We start from the raw sequence: 18208 nt of genomic DNA on the forward strand, positions 1-18208 counted from the left end.
CCCCCCCGTGCTCTCCCCCCCTTCTCTCTCCTCTCCCCCTCCATTCTCTTTCCCTCCCCCCCATATCTCTCCCTCCCCCCCCTCTCCCTTTCCCCTTCCCTCTCTCCTCTCTCCCCCCCCGCTTCTGCTTCTGTTTGCAGAGGAGAATGTGGAAGAAGTCATCGAAGGACATTCTGAAGGCGAAGGTGCCAAAAAGAAACGAAAGAAACTCTTGAAAAAGCGGAAAGAAAAGGCAGCGAAAACTAAAAAGCGGAAGAGACTGGTGAGTGATATGATGCTTGTCCTTAGTTTAGTTTAGAGATACGGTGCGAAAACAGGCCCCTCGGCCCACCGAGTTCGTATCGACCAGCCATCCCCGCACACTAACACTATCCTACACAAACTAAAGTCTGAAGAAGGGTCTCGACCCGAGACGCTGCCTATTTCTTCTCTCCATAGATGCTGCCGCACCTGCTGAGTTCCTCCAGCATTTTTGTTTACCAAGGACAATTTACATTTACACCAAGCCAATTAACCTCAAAATGGTACATCTTTGGAGTGTGGGAGGAAACCCACACAGGCCACAGGGAGAACGTAAAACTCCGTACAGACAGCATCCGTAGTCAGGATCGAACCCGGGTCTCTGGCGCAGTGAGGCAGCAACTTTACCACTGCGCCACCGTGCCGCCCATGTTCTCTTTGACAAGTACGCAGACGGAACAAATCATGGCTTTTCTGAGCAATTGGGATAGAGGAAGGCTGGTCAGCTCCTTGAGCACATGTGGCCATTCCTTTCGATTCTGCATGATCTTTTCCTTTCCCACTTATCTTTTCCCAACCAAAACATTTTGATCTGAGCGGACCAGCTCTCTGGGATGGGGATGGGGGAGTGTGTTGCCGACTTCCATGGCTCTTTCGGTGAAGAGCTGACATTGACCTTGATCAGTTCTGGCTTTTTTTTTATCATAGTGTCACTTAGAGATCCATCTACTTTTGCGTGCCTTGTGAGATTCTTCTTTTGACCAATTTTAAGCATTTAGTTTTTCAGTTTAGTTTGGAGATACAGCACGGAAACAGGCACTTCCGTCCGCCGAGTCTGCACCAACCAGCGATCTCTGCACACTTAACACTATCCTACACACACGTGGGACAATTTACACATATACCAAGCCAATTAGCCTACAAACCTGTACATTTTTGGAGTGTGGGAGGAGAAGATCTCAGATTCAGATTCAAATTTAATTGAAGATCTCGGAGAAAACCCACGTGGTCACAGGGAGAACGTACAAACTCCGTACAGACAGCACCTGTAGTTGGGATCGAACCTGGCTCTCCAGTGCTGCTAGCGCTGTATCTCAGCAACTCTGCCGCTGCGCCACCATGCCGCCCCAATTTGAATTAGATCGCCTCCTCGCCTATGTACAGCAAACTATAAATTATTGTTGGGTATTAGAATTGTTGCCCCTGTTTACTTCTGAATATCTTCGCAACATCCATTTGGTCATGGCACTGAGTACGGGTTATTGATTAGTACGGGCGTTGGTTTGAGAGGGTTGGATTGATCAGCATCTGATCACTTGATGAATGGTCTAATTCTGCTCCTATCACTTATGAACCAAGATGGGCATGTGTTAACTTGTTTTCTTGGGGGTTTATACATGGGAGTGGTTTACTCACCGTATCTATATCCACTGTTCCAGACGTGGACTCCTGTATATCGGTGAGACCAGGCCCAGGCTCGGCGCTCAGTCCGCCTAAACCTAACTGATCTGCTGGGTGCTGAACAATTTAACTCCCCCTCCTATTCCCACACTGACCTTTCTGTCCTGGGTCTCCTCCATTGTCAGAGTGAGGCCCAGCACAAATTGGAGGAACAGCACCTCATATTTCACTTGGGCAGCTTGACCGATCCTCGCGTGACCATGCTCCAAAGATGTACAGGTTTGTAGGTTGGCAACTCGTTGTGAAGCGTTTCAAAGAGTGAACAGCAGCTGCAGGAAGGGAACCTCGTACAATTTCATAGCGCTGCAGGTTTGAGGGACGTGTTATCGCTCAGTGGCGACCTGTGCAGCGTTCATTTGACAGCATCTTTGTGCTGCTGTCTGCCAGTGATAACAAAAGATGACAGTGTTGGTGATCCTTCCACAAGACGAATGCTATGAGACAATCCTCGGGGCTCTAAACTACACTTGGGGATTTGGGTGAACTGCATGAAGCTTTATTCATTAGTCATGTGAAATACAGGTGGGCTTCCAACACTGCTCTCTTTGGCACTACCTGTCTCATTCAAATTGTACAGTAACATGAAGATGGACACAAAATGCTGGAGTAACTTTGCGGGACTGCAGCGTCTCCGGAGAGAAGGAATGTGTGACGTTTGCAGTCGAGACCCTCCTTCAGACTTTTGCGTTTTGTGGATTAACCTTTGCCTGTGCCTGCTGGATCTCCCTGTTGCTAACCATTTCAAGCACTGGCTCGGCGATCGTTTCGCTGAACTCCTCCGCTCAGTCCACCTAAACCTACTCGATCTCCCGGTTGCTCAACACTTGCCATACTGACCTTTCTGTCCTGGGCCTCCTCCACTGTCAGAGTGAGGCCCAGCGGTATGAACATTGACTACTCTAACTTCAAGTAGCCCTTGCATGCCCTCTCTCTCCGTCCCTCCCCACCCAAGTCGTTGTACTCGTTTCACTGTCGTCTTGTTGAGTCTCACTGTCTGTAACTGGTTTTCACCTCGCCCACAGCTAACAATGGCCTGTTTCCTTTATCGTCGTTACTTTTTTGCATACCTTTCATTCATTTCTCGACATCATTGTCTATATCTCTCCTTTCCCTCTCCCCTGAATCTCAGTCTGAAGAAGGGTCTTGACCTGAAATGTCACCAATTCCTTCACTACAGAGGTGCCGCATGTCCCACTGAGTTACTCCAGCACTTTGTGTCTGTCTTCGGTTTTAACCAGCATCTGCAGTTCTTTCCTAGACATGTTCAGTAACATAGAGAGATGTAGTGAACTGCTTGGATAGGGTGGATGTGGAGAGGATGTTTCCAATCATGAGAGTCTAGGACCAGAGACCACAGCCTCAGAAATAAAGGATGTTCCTTTAGGAAGGAGATGTGGAGGAATTTCTTTAGTCAGAAGGTGGTGAATCTGTGGAATTCTTTGTCACAGAAGGCTATGGAGGCCAAGTCAATGGATATTTTTAAGGCAGAGATTGTGAGAATTTTGACTAATTCTGGTCAGTTTAGTTTAGAGATGCAGCGTGGAAACAGGCCCCTCGGGCCACCGAGCTGACCAGCGATCCCTGCACACTAACACTATATTACACAAACTAAGGACAATTTACATTTCCACCAAGCCAATTTACCTAGAAACCAGCACGTTTTTGGAGTGTGGGAGGAAACCAAAGATCTTGGAGAAAACCCACACAGGTCACGGGGAAACATAGAAACATAGAAATTAGGTGCAGGAGTAGGCCATTCGGCCCTTCGAGCCTGCACCGCCATTCAATATGATCAATATGATCATGGCTGATCATCCAACCTGCCTTCTCTCCATACCCTCTGATCCCCTTGGCCACAAGGGCCACATCTAACTCCCTCTTAAATATAGCCAATGAACTGGCCTCAACTACCCTCTGTGGCAGAGAGTTCCAGAGATTCACCACTCTCTGTGTGAAAAAAGTTCTCCTCATCTCGGTTCTAAAGGATTTCCCCCTTATCCTTAAGCTGTGACCCCTTGTCCTGGACTTCCCCAACATCGGGAACAATCTTCCTGCATCTAGCCTGTCCAACCCCTTAAGAATTTTGTAAGTTTCTATAAGATCCCCTCTCAATCTCCTAAATTCTAGAGAGTATAAACCAAGTCTATCCAGTCTTTCTTCATAAGACAGTCCTGACATCCCAGGAATCAGTCTGGTGAACCTTCTCTGCACTCCCTCTAAGGCAATAATGTCCTTCCTCAGATTTGGAGACCAAAACTGCACGCAATACTCCAGGTGTGGTCTCACCAAGACCCTGTACAACTGCAGTAGAACCTCCCTGCTCCTATACTCAAATCCTCTTGCTATGAAAGCCAACATACCATTCGCTTTCTTTACTGCCTGCTGCACCTGCATGCCTACCTTCAATGACTGGTGTACCATGACACGCAGGTCTCGCTGCATCTCCCCCTTTCCCAATCGGCCACCGTTAGATAATAATCTGCTTTCCCGTTTTTGCCACCAAAATGGATAACCTCACATTTATCCACATTAAACTGCATCTGCCAAACATTTGCCCACTCACCCAGCCTATCCAAGTCACCTTGCAGTCTCCTAGCATCCTCCTCACACCTAACACTGCCCCCCAGCTTAGTGTCATCCGCAAACTTGGAGATATTGCCTTCAATTCCCTCATCCAGATCATTAATATATATTGTAAATAGATGGGGTCCCAGTACTGAGCCTTGCGGTACCCCACTAGTCACTGCCTGCCATTGTGAAAAGGACCCGTTTACTCCTACTCTTTGCTTCCTGTTTGCCAGCCAGTTCTCTATCCACATCAATACTGAACCCCCAATGCCATGTGCTTTAAGTTTGTATACTAATCTCTTATGTGGGACCTTGTCGAAAGCCTTCTGGAAGTCCAGATACACCACATCCACTGGTTCTCCCCTATCCACGCTACTAGTTACATCCTCGAAAAATTCTATAAGATTCGTCAGACATGATTTACCTTTCGTAAATCCATGCTGACTTTGTCCAATGATTTCACCACTTTCCAAATGTGCTGCTATCACATCTTTAATAACTGACTCTAGCAGTTTCCCCACTACCGATGTTAGGCTAACTGGTCTGTAATTCCCCGTTTTCTCTCTCCCTCCCTTCTTAAAAAGTGGGGTTACGTTTGCTACCCGCCAATCCTCTGGAACTACTCCACGGGGAGAACGTATAGATTCCGTACAGACAGCACCTGTAGTCAGGATGGAACCCGGGTATCTGGCGCTGTGAGGCAGCAACTCTACCGCTGCACCACCGTGCTGACAGTGTATTTGAATGTTTTTATGTGGCAAATTTCCAAGGGAATTACTGGATATGAGTAATCTGGATGTAATTTCTGTCATGCGGTAAGACTTTTTTCATTTCTAAAATCATTTTCATGATTGCAGGATGTTCCAACCAGTGAACTAGATGTGATGTGTGGTCATCGGTGTGTGTAGGAAACAGTAAACAGTTGAATTAACTGTCATATCTCCTGTGATGCTGCTCAGACTTTGCTAATAGGGAGCAAGTTCCACAAAGGATGGATCTTTAATTACGTAGGAAGGAACTGCAGATGCTGGTTTACACCAAAGATAGACACTAAATGCTGGAGTAACTCAGCGGGTCAGGCGCCTGGCCTGCTCTCTGAGCATCCTGCCTCTTATTCAGCGTTTTTACACTGTGTACTTGCGCCTTCCAGCATAACCTTTTATACGTTTCTTTCCCAATAGGAAAGTGAGGGCGAAATTGCCTCTGAGCTGGAAGATCTCAAAGAAAAATCAGACAGCGGTTGCAGTGACTTTGGCAAGAAAAAGAGGAAGAAACGAAAGGAGAAGAAAGAGAGGAAAATCAAGCGTCGGAAAAAGGATCAGGGTGATGACAATGAAGAGGAGGAAGGTCGTAAGGTGACGTTTACACTACCCTGCCCTCTGACCATTCGTGCTTCTGAAGAAGGGTCTTGACCCAAAACGTCTCCCATTCCATCTCTCCAGAGATGCTGCCTGTCTTGCTGAGTCACTCCAGCATGTTGTGTCTACTGTTCTTCCTCACACTGATCCAGCACATCCTCCGATCACTTTTTTTAAGCCATTTTGGATTGGCCCCATGCACACACTCGTATCTGTCCCTTTCCACCCCAGTTCCTGCCTACATAATCCACAATGTCAGATGAGAACATTAACCAAAAACAACTGGGGAGGTCTTGCCATTGAATAAGATCATGGCCGAGATTTAAAACCTTAAGACATGGACCATTCAGCTCATCGTGTCTACACCGCCATTCGATCATTGATGATCTATTTTTCCTCTCAACTCCATCTCCTCTTTATAAATACCCGATGAGTTGTCCTGCACCATTTGTGGCAATGTATTCTACGGATTCACCATCCTCTGGCTAAAGAAATTCCTCCTCATCTCCATTCTAAAGGTATGTCCTTTTACTCTGAGGCTGTGCCCTTGGGTTCTACTGGAAACATCCTCTGCTCATCCACTGTACATAGGCCTTTCATTATCTGGTAGGTTTTAATGAGATTCCCCCCCCCTGGTCCTTCTACACTCCAGGCCCAGGAGCATCAAATGCTCACCATGCGTTAGTTAACCTGATAATTTTTTTTATAAAGCCTCATCATTTCGCCTTTGTCACTCTCCTGCACTGATCCCTTATCCTTATAATTCCTTGAAATAAACCAATCTATCAATCTTTGTAATGAAGGTCATTCGTGACAGAGCCTCAACAGCCCTCTTGGGTATTGAATTCCAATGATTTTCTGTTCTCTGGTGAAGAACTTTCTTATCTCTCTTATGAATGGCTGGCCCCCTGTTTTGAGTCTGTGACACTTTTGAGATGCAGAGCGGGAAAAGGCCCATCGACCCATCGAGTTCATCCTGACCAGCGATCCCTGCACATTGACACTATCCTATACACACTAGGGACAATTTACAATTTTACCAAGCCAATTAACCTGCAAACCCGTACATCTTTGGAATGTGGGAGAAAACCGGAGTCCACGGGAAAATCCATGCAGGTCACGGGGAGAACATACAAACTCCGTACAGACAGCACTGGTAGTCGGGTTCCAACCCGGGTCTCCGCCGCTGTAAGGCAGCAAAACTACCTCTGTGCCACAGTGTTCTAGACACTCTGATCAGTGAAATTATCATTGTTGTGTCTATCTTGTCAACCTCTATAGTTTTAAGTATTCAAGGAGGTTCTCTCTCATCCTTCTAAACTCTGAGGAGGACAGGCTCAGACACTTCAGACGAGCACCGGTTGTGATCTCACTGGTGCTTCGTATAATTGCATAGCAAACTAATTATGCTGGTATTAAACATTTGTCATCTTAAGCTGGATGTGGGGACTGAGAGGAGGAACAACGATGATCATTTAAAATGAGCTTGGCAACATTTGATGGTGTGGAACTGTGAGGAATGATGATGCATACTGTGTTATTGAGCGATGACAGTTAATACAGTGGAATTCTATGCCACAGAAAGAAGTTGAGGCCAGTTCATTGGCTATATTTAAGAGGGAGTTAGATGTGATTAAAGGATCAGGGGGTATGAAGAGAAGGCAGGTACAGGATACTGAGTTGGATGATCAGCCATGATCATATTGAATGGCGGTGCAGACTCGAAGGGCCGAATGGCCTATTCCTGCACCTATTGTCTATGTTTCTACATGAACATGGATGCAGGGAATATAAGCTTTCTCTGCATATCATAGTGAGATCTACAAATCTATTCCACTGTAGCAGTTAGGCTGAGGACCTTTGCTTTAAGCACTGGTCAGATCACACAAGCCCTTCAAAATGCAGTTCCTCATTGGTTCTTTTATTATCCATTAAAAGATTAGAAGGGGGGGCACGGTGGTGCAGCGGTAGAGTTGCTGCCTTACAACACCAGGGAACTGAATTCGATCCTGACTACGGGTGCTGTCTGCACGCAGTTTGTACATACTTCCCGGGACCTGCGTGGGTTTTCTCCGGGATCTCTGGTTTCCTCCCACACTGCAAAGATGTACAGGTTTGTAGATTAATTGGCTTGGTATAATCTGTAAATTGTCCCTAGTGTGTGTAGGATAATGTTAGTCTGTGGGGATCGCTGGTCGGTGTGGACTGGGTTGGCCGAAGGGCCTGTTTCTGTGCTGTATCTCCAAACTAAACTAAAAAAAGTCACACGAACGTGTCCTTATAGTCGTATATTGAAATTGGCTAAAATTTGGTGGAACAATTGTTAGTTTTTAGCAGAAAATAAGCTTTACCTCCAAGTAGAGCAGGAGTCACAGATACCATCCTAGCAGGGCCTTCGGCCCATCTTTTCAATGCCCAGATGCCTGTAGTCTATTGTCTATAGAGTGTATTGTTACTGGCAATAATTTAGTTCAGAGATGCAGCATGGAACCAAACTCTTCGACCCACTGAATCCGTGCCGACCAGCGATGACCTGTACACTAGTTCTATTCTACACACTAGGGACAATTTACAGAAGCTAATTTGCCTACAAACCAGTACGTCTTCTGAGTACGTGAGGAAACCGGAGCACCCGGATAAAACTCGCGTGGTCGCAGCGAGAACATACAAACTCTGTACAGACAGCACCTGTAGTCATATCTAACTCGGTTGTGAGGTAGCAACTCTACTACTGTGCCACTGTGCTGCCCCTTTGGAGCAATTGGATGACACCACTCATTGCTTGAATGTGAAAGCAGATTTAATAATGGTAATGAGATGAAATATTTGGGACTATTTAATCAAAGTGCAGGGGATAGGACAAGACATTAGGACTAATTAAATAGTTCTTTCAACGAGGGTGCATGGTGGCCCAGTTTACCTACTGGCATAGTGTCTGACTGCCCATTTCTCATACCGTAACATTTTGTCTGTCACAGCCTGAACCGAAAACCTCAGCCCGGCTACTTGAGGACTGGGGGCTGGAAGATGTGGACCATGTCTTCACAGAGGATGATTACTGCACTTTAACGAACTACAAGGCCTTCAGCCAGTTTATGAGGTGAGTAAGAGGGTCATTTAAAATAAAAGGAAAGATATGCAGAGATTCTTTATAAGTGTATTGTTGAACACTCTTACTGCATCCAGGGCTATCTCCGAGAGCAATTAAGAGTCGACCTAATAGGTGGGTGTGACACAGTAATATGGTTGGCATTCATGACAGAACATAGACACAAAATGCTGGTGTAACTCAGTGGGACAGGCAGCATCTCCGCAGAGAAGGAATAGGTCTGAAGAAGGGTCTCAACCCAGAACATCGCCCATTCCTTCTCTCAAGAGATGCTGCTTGTCCCGCTGAGTTACTGCAGCATTTTGTGTCTACGGTGTAAACCAGCATCTGCAGTCCCTTCCTACACGTCCATTCATGATAACCTGGTAATTTTGTTATCACCATGAGCTTCATTTTTTGTTTAATGTAGTTTAGAGATACAGAATGGAAACAGGCCCTTTGGCCCACTGAGTCTATGCCAACTATCCATCGCTAGTTCTGTTATCTCACTTTCTCATCCACTTCAAACACACTAGAGGCACTTTATAAAGAACCAATTAACCTATTTGGGATGTGGGCGGAAACTGGAACATACACACTCCACACAGACAGCAGCTGAGGTTAGGATCGAACCCGGGTGTCTGGCGCTGTGCGATGGTGGCTCAAGCAGCTGCACCACTGCTGTCCATATATTCCATCTTTTATTCCATTACTTCTATAAGTTCTCCAGCTATTGTGGAAGGTTGAGTAATATAACCTCCAGGGAACAATATGCTACAGTGACTGTTTCAGTTTACTGTCTGCAATGCATTTGAAAATGGCTTGAGGACTTGAAAGTTCACTAAGCAAATATGGTGCTTGATCTCTATAAGATGACAGCTGGACTGGATGCCTGACGTCCGTCTGGAAGAACATTGCTGTAAACTGAGGCCAGTCAGCAATCTTACCACGTCTTGCAATTTACCCCAATTGGTGCTCCCCTAACAAGGTTCACCAGGCTGTGTAAATTAGATTGTAGCACGGGAATGTTGCACGGCCAACCTAGCAAGCCTTTGCTGGTTCTTGTCGGACATTTTTCCCCCATTCATTCAACCATCCCTCTTGAAAGTGTTGTATCTGTGTCTAAGGCCCTCTAAGATACAAATCACCACAGCTAGTTTTTTTATATCTATTTAAACTCTTTCTGGGTTTACACAAAATGCTGGAGTAAGTCAGCAGGTCAGGAAACATCTCTGAAGAAACGGAAAAGGTGACGTTTTGGATCGAGATCTTTTCTTCTGGACTTCTGAAGCAGGGTCTCGACCCAAAGTGTCATCTATTCCTTTTCTCCAGAGATGCTGCCTGACCCGCAGAGTTACACCAGCATTTTGCGTCTATCTTCGGTATAAACCAGCATCTGCAGTTCCTTCTAACACTCTTTCTGGGTTTTCTATTTATCGTAAATCTGTGTTTAAAATGATTCGAGCTCCTCAGATTAATTGAAGAGCAAGTTAAACGAGATAAGAGTGAAACTTATACCAGGATGAGACGAGTAGAGGGAAGACGGACAAAAAAGTAGGCAGGTGGGGTTGTATGGCATGATCTGTAAAATTCCTCCTTGTTTCTACTGTGACGCTGGCTTCTCTTCAAATTGCGTGGACCTTGTATTCAAACACGTATCTTTTGAACCCAGGCCGCTCATTGCCAAGAAGAACCCGAAGATTCCAATGTCTAAAATGATGACGATTCTCGGTGCCAAGTGGAGGGAGTTCAGTGCCAACAGCCCGTTCAAGGGATCGGCAGCAGCAGTGGCGGCGGCAGCGGCAGCAGCAGCGGTTGCAGCCGTGGTGGAGCAAGTGTCTGCCAGCGCTTCTGCAGAGACACTGTCTGCACCTCCGGTGCCATCCGTCCGCAAGGCTAAGACCAAAGAGGGCAAAGGTGAGTGCTGCTGGAGGCCTCTGACTTGGTGCACCACCACATTCTACCCCTTCCAGCCTTCCCCAACCCTGTCTGTCCCATGGCTTCTTACCCTGTCCCAGCCCTTGCTAATTACAGGCCCCAACACTGGAGATTGTGGGTTACACAAAAAAGCTGGAGAAACTCAGCGGGTGCAGCAGCATCTATGGAGCGAAGGAAATAGGCAACGTTTCGGGCCGAAACCCGTTTCGGCCCGAAACGTTGCCTATTTCCTTCGCTCCATAGATGCTGCTGCACCCGCTGAGTTTCTCCAGCTTTTTTGTGTAACCTTCGATTCTCCAGCATCTGCAGTTCCCTCTTAAACACTGGAGATTGTGGGGTTGGTCAAGGGTTAAATAGAGGGGGCTTTCTGCGGCTATCTCGCTGTGAGCTGGACACAAGATTGTATCATCCCCTTTTACTGAGTCATGGAGTCTTGCAGCGTGGAAACGGGCCCTTCGGCCCAACTTGTCCCATCTACACTAGTCATTGTGGAGTTTGGATGGTGTGAGGTTCAAAAATCCACTTCTTGTGATTACAGGTCCTGGTGCGAAAAAGCGGAGCAAGAGCCCCAGAGTCCCAGAAGTAAAGAAGAAAAAGAGGAAGCAGATGACTTCTTTGAAAATCAAGCTGGGAATAATGCGATCAAAGAGGAAGAAAAGCTCCTCGGTAAGTGTGATTTTCTATGGGCCATTATGGGCTCCACCTTTCCTTGGTCATCTGATGCCAGCTGGAATTTGTTCTGGCCTTTTCTTACCTCCAGTTCCCTCCCACCACCCCTTCAGTCTGAACAAGCGTCCTGATCTAAAACGTCTCCTATTCCTTTTCATAAGATCATAAGTGATGGGAGCAGAATTAAGCCATTCGGCACATCAAGTCTACTCTGCCATTCAGTCATGGCTGATCTATCTCTCCCTTCTAACCCCATTCTCCTGCCCTCTCCCCAAAGCCTCTGACACCCGCACTAATCAAGAATCTATCTCTACCTTAAATATATCTACTGACATGGCCTCCACAGCCTTCTGTGGCGATGAATTCCACAGATTCACCACTCTCGGACTAAAGAAATTCCTCCTCATCTCCTAAAAGAACGCCCCTTAATTCTGAGGTTATGACCTGTAGTACTAGACTCTCCCACTAGTGGAAACATCCTCTCCACATCTACTCTTATCAAAGCCTTTCACAATTCTGTACGCTTCAATGAGGTCCCCCCTCATTCTTCTAAACTCCAGTGGGTACAGGCCCAGTCCTATCAAATGCTTATCATATGTTAACCCACTCATTCCTGGGATCATTGTTGTAAACCTCTGGACCCTCTCCAGAGCCAGCACATCCCTCTTCAGATATGGTGCCCAAAATTGCTCACAATATTACAAATGTTGACCGGACCAGCGCCTCATAGAGCCTCAGCATTATATCCATCCATTAGGCCAGAGATGCTGCCTGACCTGCTGAGATACTCCAGCACTTCGTGCCTATGTTCAGTGTTATTTTTCGTTTGCCTTCCTGGTGTGGAGCTAGCCTGTGGGTTAGTCTTTTTTCATAATGTAGGAGTATCATTTTGTATATACTTAAAATATGGTAGATAATCTTGCACTGAAGCATTATCTTAATGAGTCCAGCTTTGTTTTGTCTGTAGTATTGGACAATATGACTAGTAGGTGCTAGACTGCCGTTATACTAATCTTGGGAGGCTACCCAAGGCTACCTAATCTTGGGAGGCTACTTCATAATAATGTCGCACTGGCTTTTTTAAAATAAATTGCTTTTAAAACTTCTACTTATTACCAAGAGTGGCCTGAGATATTGTCAATATTATCGGTGTATAATCAAGTGTAGTAATGTATCCTCCAGTAAATCACAATCTTCATTTGTGGTTTCTATGGAGAATCTGCCCCTCAGTCGCACGGACACTTGTTTCTCCTTTCATAGAAACATAGAACATAGAAATTAGGTGCAGGAGTAGGCCATTCGGCCCTTCGAGCCTTCACCGCCATTCAATATGATCATGGCTGATCATCCAACTCAGTATTCCCGTACCTGCCTTCTCTCCATACCCCCTGATCCCCTTAGCCACAAGGGCCACATCTAACTCCCTCTTAAATATAGCCAATGAACTGGCCTCAACTACCCTCTGTGGCAGAGAGTTCCAGAGATTCACCACTCTCTGTGTGAAAAATGTTCTTCTCATCTCAGTTTTAAAGGATTTCCCCCTTATCCTTAAGCTGTGACCCCTTGTTCTGGACTTCCCCAACATCGGGAACAATCTTCCTTCATCTAGCCTGTCCAACCCCTTAAGAATTTTGTAAGTTTCTATAAGATCCCCTCTCAATCTCCTAAATTCTAGAGAGTATAAACCAAGTCTATCCAGTCTTTCTTCATTAGACAGTCCTGACATCCCAGGAATCAGTCTGGTGAACCTTCTCTGCACTCCCTCTATGGCAATAATGTCCTTCCTCGGATTTGGAGACCAAAACTGTACGCAATACTCCAGGTGTGGTCTCACCAAGACCCTGTACAACTGCAGTAGAACCTCCCTGCTCCTATACTCAAATCCTTTTGCAATGAAAGCTAACATACCATTTGCTTTCTTTACTGCCTGCTGCACCTGCATGCCTACCTTCAATGGCTGGTGTACCATGACACCCAGGTCTCGCTGCATCTCCCCCTTTCCCAATCGGCCACCATTTAGATAATAGTCTGCTTTCCCGTTTTTGCCACCAAAATGGATAACCTCACATTTATCCACATTATACTGCATCTGCCAAACATTTGCCCACTCACCCAGCCTATCCAAGTCACCTTGCAGTCTCCGAGCATCCTCCTCACAGCTCACACTGCCCCCCAGCTTAGTGTCATCCGCAAACTTGGAGATATTGCCTTCAATTCCCTCATCCAGATCATTAATATATATTGTAAATAGCTGGGGTCCCAGCACTGAGCCTTGCGGTACCCCACTAGTCACTGCCTGCCATTGTGAAAAGGACCCGTTTACTCCTACTCTTTGCTTCCTGTTTGCCAGTAAGTTCTCTATCCACATCAATACTGAACCCCCAATGCCTTGTGCTTTAAGTTTGTATACTAATCTCTTATGTGGGACCTTGTCGAAAGCCTTCTGGAAGTCCAGATACACCACATCCACTGGTTCTCCCCTATCCACGCTACTAGTCACATCCTCGAAAAATTCTATAAGATTCGTCAGACATGATTTACCTTTCGTAAATCCATGCTGACTTTGTCCAATGATTTCACCACTTTCCAAATGTGCTGCTATCCCATCTTTAATAACTGACTCTAGCAGTTTCCCCACTACCGATGTTAGACTAACTGGTCTGTAATTCCCCATTTTCTCTCTCCCTCCCTTCTTAAAAAGTGGGGTTACGTTTGCTACCCGCCAATCTTCAGGAACTACTCCAGAATCTAAAGAGTTTTGAAAGATTATTACTAATGCATCCACTATTTCTGGACCTACTTCCTTATGTATTCTGGGATGCAGCCTATCTGGCCCTGGGGATTTATCGGCCTTTAATCCATTCAATTTACCCAACACCACTTCCCGGCTAACCTGGATTTCACTCAATTCCTCCAACTCCTTTGACCCGCGCGGTCCCCTGCTATTTCCGGCAAATTATTTATGTCTTCCTTAGTGAAGACGGAACCAAAGTAGTTATTCAATTGGTCCACCATATCCTTGTTCCCCATGATCAACTCGCCTGTTTCTGACTGCAAGGGACCTACATTTGTTTTAACTAATCTCTTTCTTTTCACATATCTATAAAAACTTTTGCAGTCAGTTTTTATGTTCCCTGCCAGTTTTCTTTCATAATCTATATTCCCTTTCCTAATTAAGCCCTTTGTCCTCCTCTGCTGGTCTTTGAATTTCTCCCAGTCCTCCGGTATGCTGCTTTTTCTGGCTAATTTGTACGCATCATCCTTCGCTTTGATACTATCCCTGATTTCCCTTGTTATCCATGGATGTACTACCTTCCCTGATTTTATTCTTTTGCCAAACTGGTATGAACAATTTTTGTAGTTCATCCATGCAGCCTTTAAATGTCTTCCATTGCATATCCACCGTCAACCCTTTTAGAATTAATTGCCAGTCAATCTTGGCCAATTCACGTCTCATACCCTCAAAGTTACCTTTCTTTAAGTTCAGAACCATTGTTTCTGAATTAACAATGTCACTCTCCATCCTAATGAAGAACTCAACCATATTATGGTCACCCTTGCCCAAGGGGGCACGTACAACAAGATTGCTAACTAACCCTTCCTCATTACTCAATACCCAGTCTAAAATAGCCTGCTCTCTCTCGTTGGTTCCTCTACATGTTGATTTAGATAACTATCCCGCAAAGATTCCAAGAAATCCTCTTCCTCAGCACCCCTGCCAATTTGATTCACCCAATCTATATGTAGATTGAAGTCACCCATTATAACTGTTTTGCCTTTGTCGCATCTAGTGTGAAGTTGTATTCAGTGATGTTAAGTTATACTCGGTGGCGATAGAGTTGTTGCCTTCTAGTGTCAGATACCCGGGTTCGATCCTGACCACGGGTACTGTCTGTATGGAGTGTTCGCGTTCTCTGGTTTCCTCTCTCATTCCAAAGACTTTTGGGCTCGACACAAAATGCTGGAGTAACTCAGCAGGACAGGCAGCATCTCTGGAGAGAAGGAATGGGTGACGTTTCGGGTCGAGGTCCTTCAGTTTGTGACTACCTTTGGTTTAAACCAGCATCTGCAGTTCCATCCTACAGGTTTATAGGTTAATTGGCTTTTGTAAATTGTCCCTAGTGTGTAGGATTGAACTAGTGGTTGGATGGACTCGGTGGGCTAAAGGGCTTGTTTCCATGCTGTATCTCTAATCTAATTTTACCATGTCCACCCCTTAAACATAGTTTTGTGTTTGGGAGTTACCATCAGTGTGTGTTACAGTATTGTCACCTGAAACACCCTCTTGGTTCCCTTTCAGAGCGATGAGGCAGACTTGGATGGCGATTCTGATTTTGACGATGGCAGTGCACACAGCTCATCGATTCGATCTGATAGCTCGGTCGGGCCTGTGAGGAAAGCAAAGCTGAAAGCAAAAGTCGGCAGAAAGAAGAGGAAGGGTAAGTAAATTGTGTACTTGGTTTGTGCTTTTCAGGGGTTCAAGGCTGAAGTTCATAACTTCTAGGAGCAGAATTAGACCATTCGGCCCATCAAGTCTACTTCGCCATTCAATCGTGGCTGATCTATCTTTCCATCATCCCCATACTCCTGCCCTTGCCCCATAACCCCCAAAACCCTTCCTAATCACAAATCTGTCAATCTCTGCCTTAAAAATATCCATTGACTTGGCCTCCACGTCTGCTGTTGACTTGGCCTCCACATTCACCACCCTCTGTGTAAAGAAATTCCTCCTCAAGTTATTGTAACGCAAACTCTCTTTACATTCTACCAAGATTTGGAGTTTAGGAGATTCTGGGGTTGGGACTTTAGGAGATTGAGGGATTGGGTGTGCGCAATGCAAGGGAATATAATTTAAAAAAATTAAATTCTGATCATAGAAACATAGAAAATAGGTGCAGGAGTAGGCCATTCAGCCCTTTGAGCTAGCACCGCCATTCAATATGATCATGGCTGATCATCCAACTCAGTATCCCATCCCTCCCTTCTCTCCATACCCCCTGATTCTTTTAGCCACAAGGACCACATCTAACTCCCTCTTAAATATAGCCAATGAACTGGCCTCAACTACCTTCTGTGCAGAGAATTCCACAGATTCACCACTCTCTGTGTAAAAAATGATTTTCTCATCTCGGCCCTAAAAGACTTCCCTCTTATCCTTAAACTGTGACCCCTAGTTCTGGACTTCCCCAACATCGGGAATAATCTTCCTGCATCTAGCCTGTCCAACCCCTAGATCATAATATCTTGCCCTTTCCGCGGGTTACAACTGTAGATAGTAAATAATTGAGGTCCAAGATCCTCAACAATTTGTATCCATCCAGCCTGATAAAGACCCGTTTATTGTGACTCTTGTCTTCCTTGTGATAACTTGTCTTCAATCCATGGTAACATACTTCCCCATTGATCTCATGCACCAACCCGTTGAAATCTGCAGGACTTTGTTTTTGTTTAAATCCAAATCTTTAGTTTAGTTTAGTTTGGAGATACAGCGTGGAAACAGGCCCTTTGGCCCACGAGTCACTGACCAGCAATACCCGCACATTAACACTATCCTACACACACACACACACACTAGGGACAATTTACACTTATACCAAGCCAATTAACCTGCACGTCTTTGGAGTGTGGGAGGAAATTGAAGATCTCGGAGAAAACCCACACAGACACGGGGAAAACGTAGAATAAACCGCTACAGACAGTACCCATAGTCGGGATCGTCTCTGGCGCTGCAAGCGCTGTTAGGCAGCAACTTACCACTGCGCCACCGTGCTGCCCTCTTTGCATTGATTTGTTCCATGGTATTTCCTAACTTGACTTTAACTAGTTGACTCTTAACCAACAGTGATTGGTGAGGACGAGGCAGATGGATACGAGACTGATCATCAGGATTACTGCGAGGTTTGCCAGCAGGGAGGAGAGATCATCTTGTGTGACACCTGCCCCAGAGCTTACCACTTGGTCTGCCTGGATCCAGAACTGGACAAGGCCCCAGAAGGGAAGTGGAGCTGCCCGCACTGTGTGAGTAGTGCTTGCTTGTATAGGAGTTTGCAAATCGTAACCATGTGGGGGAGGGGGAACAAGTCAGGGAGGTATCGAAACAAGGAACTGCAGATTCTGCTTTACAAAAGAAGACACGGGGTGCTGGAGTAGATCAGCGGATCAGGCAGCATCTCGGGAGAACGTGGCTAGGCAATATTTCAGGTCAGGACCATTCTTCTGATTCCGTGGATGCTGTTGACAAAACTGGACGATGAGGCCAGTTTGGTTAGGTCTACTAAAGCATTAGCAGTAACGGGCTGAATTTGTAATATGAGGCAGCCCATATCTAGAGTAACAGTGCTAGAAGTATGTTGTCAGGGGGGCAGAGAAGATTTAGAAGAACATTATCAAGGATGTAAAAGTCTAGTTATGTGTAAATTGTAACATACAAGAAGTTGTTTCTACGAATCGGGTATCTGTCTGGGGTATCTGTCTGGGATTGAGACCGTAAATGCAAATACTCCCCATAACTCACTCTACAGCAAAGTCTCCTGCGCAGAAACAGGCCCTTCAGCCCACCGAGTGCACTCTGACAAGCGATCCCTGCACACTAGCACTATCCTACACACTCGGAACAATTTACAATCTTTACCAAAGCCAATTAGCCTACAAATCTGTACCTCTTTGGAATGTGGGAGGTAACCCGAGTACCCGGGTGAAAACCCTCACGGTCGTGGGGAGAACGTGCAAACTCCGTACAGACAGCAACAGTAGTCAGGATCGAATCTCGGTCTCCAGCACTGTACGACAGCAACGCTAACGTTGTGCCAATGTGCTGCCCCTAAGGTAGCCCCATAATACATATTACATGTAAAATTAATTCTGCCAAATACACTGGATTAGGGCA

General features: G+C 45.8%; 1 protein-coding gene across 1 annotated transcript in view; it reads left to right on the forward strand.

The window, feature by feature from the left end:
- Positions 1-121: 121 nt before the first annotated feature.
- The window catches only part of LOC129693557 (chromodomain-helicase-DNA-binding protein 3-like), a gene marked incomplete at its 5' end in the record, with an annotated part of 82766 nt that continues 64679 nt past the window's right edge, over positions 122-18208 (forward strand). The window contains 7 exon segments of the mRNA XM_055630354.1: positions 122-262; positions 5451-5624; positions 8606-8727; positions 10388-10632; positions 11192-11319; positions 15623-15761; positions 17165-17340. Coding sequence (XP_055486329.1) covers positions 122-262; positions 5451-5624; positions 8606-8727; positions 10388-10632; positions 11192-11319; positions 15623-15761; positions 17165-17340 — 1125 coding nt within the window.

The sequence above is a fragment of the Leucoraja erinacea genome, unplaced genomic scaffold (assembly GCF_028641065.1).
Source record: "Leucoraja erinacea ecotype New England unplaced genomic scaffold, Leri_hhj_1 Leri_346S, whole genome shotgun sequence".
Classification (NCBI taxonomy): domain Eukaryota; kingdom Metazoa; phylum Chordata; class Chondrichthyes; order Rajiformes; family Rajidae; genus Leucoraja; species Leucoraja erinaceus.